General features: G+C 29.1%; 1 protein-coding gene across 1 annotated transcript; it reads left to right on the plus strand.

The window, feature by feature from the left end:
- The first annotated feature begins 400 nt into the window (after nt 1–400).
- Nucleotides 401–2,420, plus strand: LOC128997309 (uncharacterized). The gene is made up of 2 exons (XM_054422941.1): nt 401–486; nt 1,378–2,420. Exons 1-2 carry the CDS (start codon nt 465–467, stop codon nt 2,367–2,369), a joined length of 1,014 nt encoding a protein of 337 aa, XP_054278916.1. The 5' UTR covers nt 401–464; the 3' UTR covers nt 2,370–2,420.
- Nucleotides 2,421–3,418: the final 998 nt, after the last annotated feature.

Raw genomic sequence — 3,418 nt, forward strand, 5'->3', positions numbered from 1 at the left:
ATTATGTTAAATTTGAAGCAAACGGGTATTTCCATGCTTGTTTTGAGTAAGATAAGGCTTTACTATCCGAAATAAATGTATAAAGTTATAAATGTTTATTTGAATTTAAAGCTAGTAAATAATCAGTAACTAAACTTTTAAAAGTAATTCATTTATTATTTTCATACATTCTAATCTCACTTAAACAAAATAATAGAGTTTTTAAGCTTTGTACACTGACTTATATACGGACCTCAAACATGGACGGAAATATAATTACTAAGTACTAATCCATGGAGTTATCACAATGAATGTTATCAGACCTAACCCATAACTCGTAAAAAACCTGTGTATGATAAGAATGCCGTCTTATCTACATTGTTGAATTTTTCAGTGTTACAATGTTATGTAAAACACATATTTTTGTTCTGTTATTTTAATAAATTTATTTTACAAATACAAATAATGGATTAGTATAAACAGTTATGGGATCTTTACTCTCTAAAGGTAATATTATTTTATTTTATTTTCAAAGGAGAAAATAGTGTCGAGAATATTTTTGGTTTAAAGTTAACTGTTAATATGGTTGTGGGTTTCTAATTATATTTTAATTTATTTTTTATTTAACTGGAAAATATTAGTTTGGATTGGAACCTTTAGATCACAACAAGGGAGGTTTAAAATAAAGATTTTATTGGGGAAAAGGATTTCTAACGTAAAATGAGCATAAGATATTAATTCTAACTTCAAATTAATATGTATAAACTGTTGTTTAGTGATTTTATTAATGGTGATTATAATGTATTTTATATATAAAAAATAAAATAAATGTAACTTTCACCATAAAAGGTAAACACTAAAATACAGCAAGCTGCGTTTATTATACAATAATAAGTTTGTTCTAAATTATATTTTTCTTACTTATCTCAACTTAGCTTTATTTTAAAATTAATTTGCTTCAACTTCAAAATTATAAGTAAATTTGTATCGTTCTAATGACAATAAAATGAACTAATTATATAACTAATGGTGGACCCTCTCCATTAGATTTCTTGTTTTAAATATATATCTATTCCTCTTCCTAGTTTAGATTTTGCTCTCCTCAACTATCGTTTCAGTAAGGTAAACAAATGCACTTTTATTAAACTCACTATTAACAACAGAACAAAATTATTCACTAATGTTTGGTGGTTACTAAAAAAATATTATCCGTCCACTTAAGAGTATTTTAAGTATATTTAAGTTAACTTAAAGTTTTTAGGAATTTAAAATTGTGAATGCAGAATTGTAGTATAATCCATAGTGTGTTTTAAGGGGTACAACCGTAAAGAAAACATAATTGAAACAATTAAAAAATAGATAGACATTTATAACGTTAGTTATAATGTGTACGTACAGTTTCAGATGCTGCTGGAAATATCTTTGCCACTAAATCTGAAACAAAGAAAGAAGAAAAGTCATCAACACCCGAAGAAAATAAAATAAATGAACCTAGTAATGATAAAACAGAAGAAAATAGTACCAATAACCCTATAAATGAAGAAGTTAAAGAAAATGGCACACTCCCACGAACAAATAATGACTCTGAAGAAAATACCAATGGTCATAGCACTACCTCTATTGAACTGAGCAATAAGGACACGTTAAACGCAAGAGAAAACGTTAAAGCACCTACAGGGGATGTAACATTTCAAGAAAATACCCCCTTACAAACATCTCAACCGCAAGAAAATGCATCTGTTCCAAAAAATATTTCTTCGCAAGAAAATCCAATGGAACAGAATGTACATGCAGATGTGGATAAAGAAATTTTTGTGCTATCAGAAAGGGAACTTAATGGGAATACAGGTTTGCCATCTATTAATCTCTCAAAGCATACACGTGTCTTAAAAGATACGTGGAAATTCCAAGACCTATACCCTAAGAAGGAAGATGATCAAAATTCGGAGTACCAAAGGGGAAGTTCGAGCTATGTCAGGACCTCTTATAGACCCCGGGGCAGTAGCACTGGAACAGCTGGTTTAAAACGGACAACGAATCATATGAAGTTCAGTAGGCCTACACACGATTCCTATTATTCATACAACCAATCACATCATAATAAATATAATAGAGGCTTTCCTAGAGGGGGTAGGTATTCATCGCTTTCTACAAAAACGCTCCTTAAAAAAGTTCAGTTTAATGAGACTTTAAAAAGTAAAAGTGAAACATATATGCCACAACCTAATGTTAGTGCAACGAGTGAAACCCAAGATAACACCTTGTTATTGAATGAACGGGATATATTCGATGACCTTAAACGATTTCAAAGTCAAACACCTCTAGTAGAAAGCAGGGAAACTATTAAAAGACCGTATTATAATATAAATGAACAAACACAAGCAAATTAAATGTTGTTCTTTTGTATATTTATTTGTTTTACACAAATCTACGTACTGTGTCAGAACAGACCTTTTTTATAAGAGTAAGTAAAAGCGTTATCATTTATTCGGGGATTATGATAATTTCTGTCCTGATGATTAAAAAACTACAAACAACAGTACCTTAGCCAAATTTAACAGTTGGCAATACAAAGATGTCATAAATCCTATTTGTCCAATTTCACATTAATAATCAGGCACATTAAGTGTAAAATATGTTATATTAAGTGTATTATATGCTCAATGGCAATCTCCCGAATGACATTTTCTTTTGTAGATGGGTTGTTAATATTTGTTACAATTCGTTTACATTTTCGTATAACCGTTAACTTTAATATGACAAATATGAAAAAAATCAACATAGCCTATAAGTTTTGGTTTTTAAGGAAAACCAAATTTTCCTATAACAGTATATATCATAAATGTAGTTTTTAGCAAAAAACTAAGATATATCCAACGATTTCCTCTAAATCGTTGGAGACGTTTTTGAATTATCGTGCGCGCAAACGTTGCTCGTATTATAGAGAGAGGTGACATACAAACAAAGATCGACACATTCGTCACACAGCCTAGGAAAGTATAGATCAGTTTTTACAATGAAAATTTCTGGCATATATGAAATTTAGTTTTTACTATCTACAAAAAGAAACATTATAAAGATACACCACACTAAAATGTTTCCAATAGTACAAAAGATTTTAAAGTGTACAATTAAAATATACATTCGAACCGAAAACATTAGGCACTTAATACTTATTTATATGTGTTATTAATTTTTAAAACTCAATTCAACTATTTAACAACTGAAAATAGATGTACAATTTATTGGAATATTAAATTAAACAATTCATTAATAATCTACTTTTTTTGTTACTTCAAACAGCACTTTTGTTGATATACCGTTTTCAAAAATATTTATTACAAATTCGTAAAGAGCAGAATTTTCTGGAATGCAATAGAATGAATGAACAGACGGAGATCGATTAGATAATTAATGAGCCCTCCAATGGCGCCATGTT

The sequence above is a fragment of the Macrosteles quadrilineatus genome, unplaced genomic scaffold (genome assembly GCF_028750875.1).
Source record: "Macrosteles quadrilineatus isolate MER2022 unplaced genomic scaffold, UCM_ALF_1.0 Scaffold_6__1_contigs__length_79288215, whole genome shotgun sequence".
Classification (NCBI taxonomy): Eukaryota; Metazoa; Arthropoda; class Insecta; order Hemiptera; family Cicadellidae; genus Macrosteles; species Macrosteles quadrilineatus.

Coding starts and splice junctions, on each gene's coding strand:
- LOC128997309 (XM_054422941.1), top strand. CDS start 465: ATGGGATCTTTACTCTCTAAAG. Junction 487..1,377: donor GGGATCTTTACTCTCTAAAG/GTAATATTATTT, acceptor GTGTACGTACAG/TTTCAGATGCTGCTGGAAAT.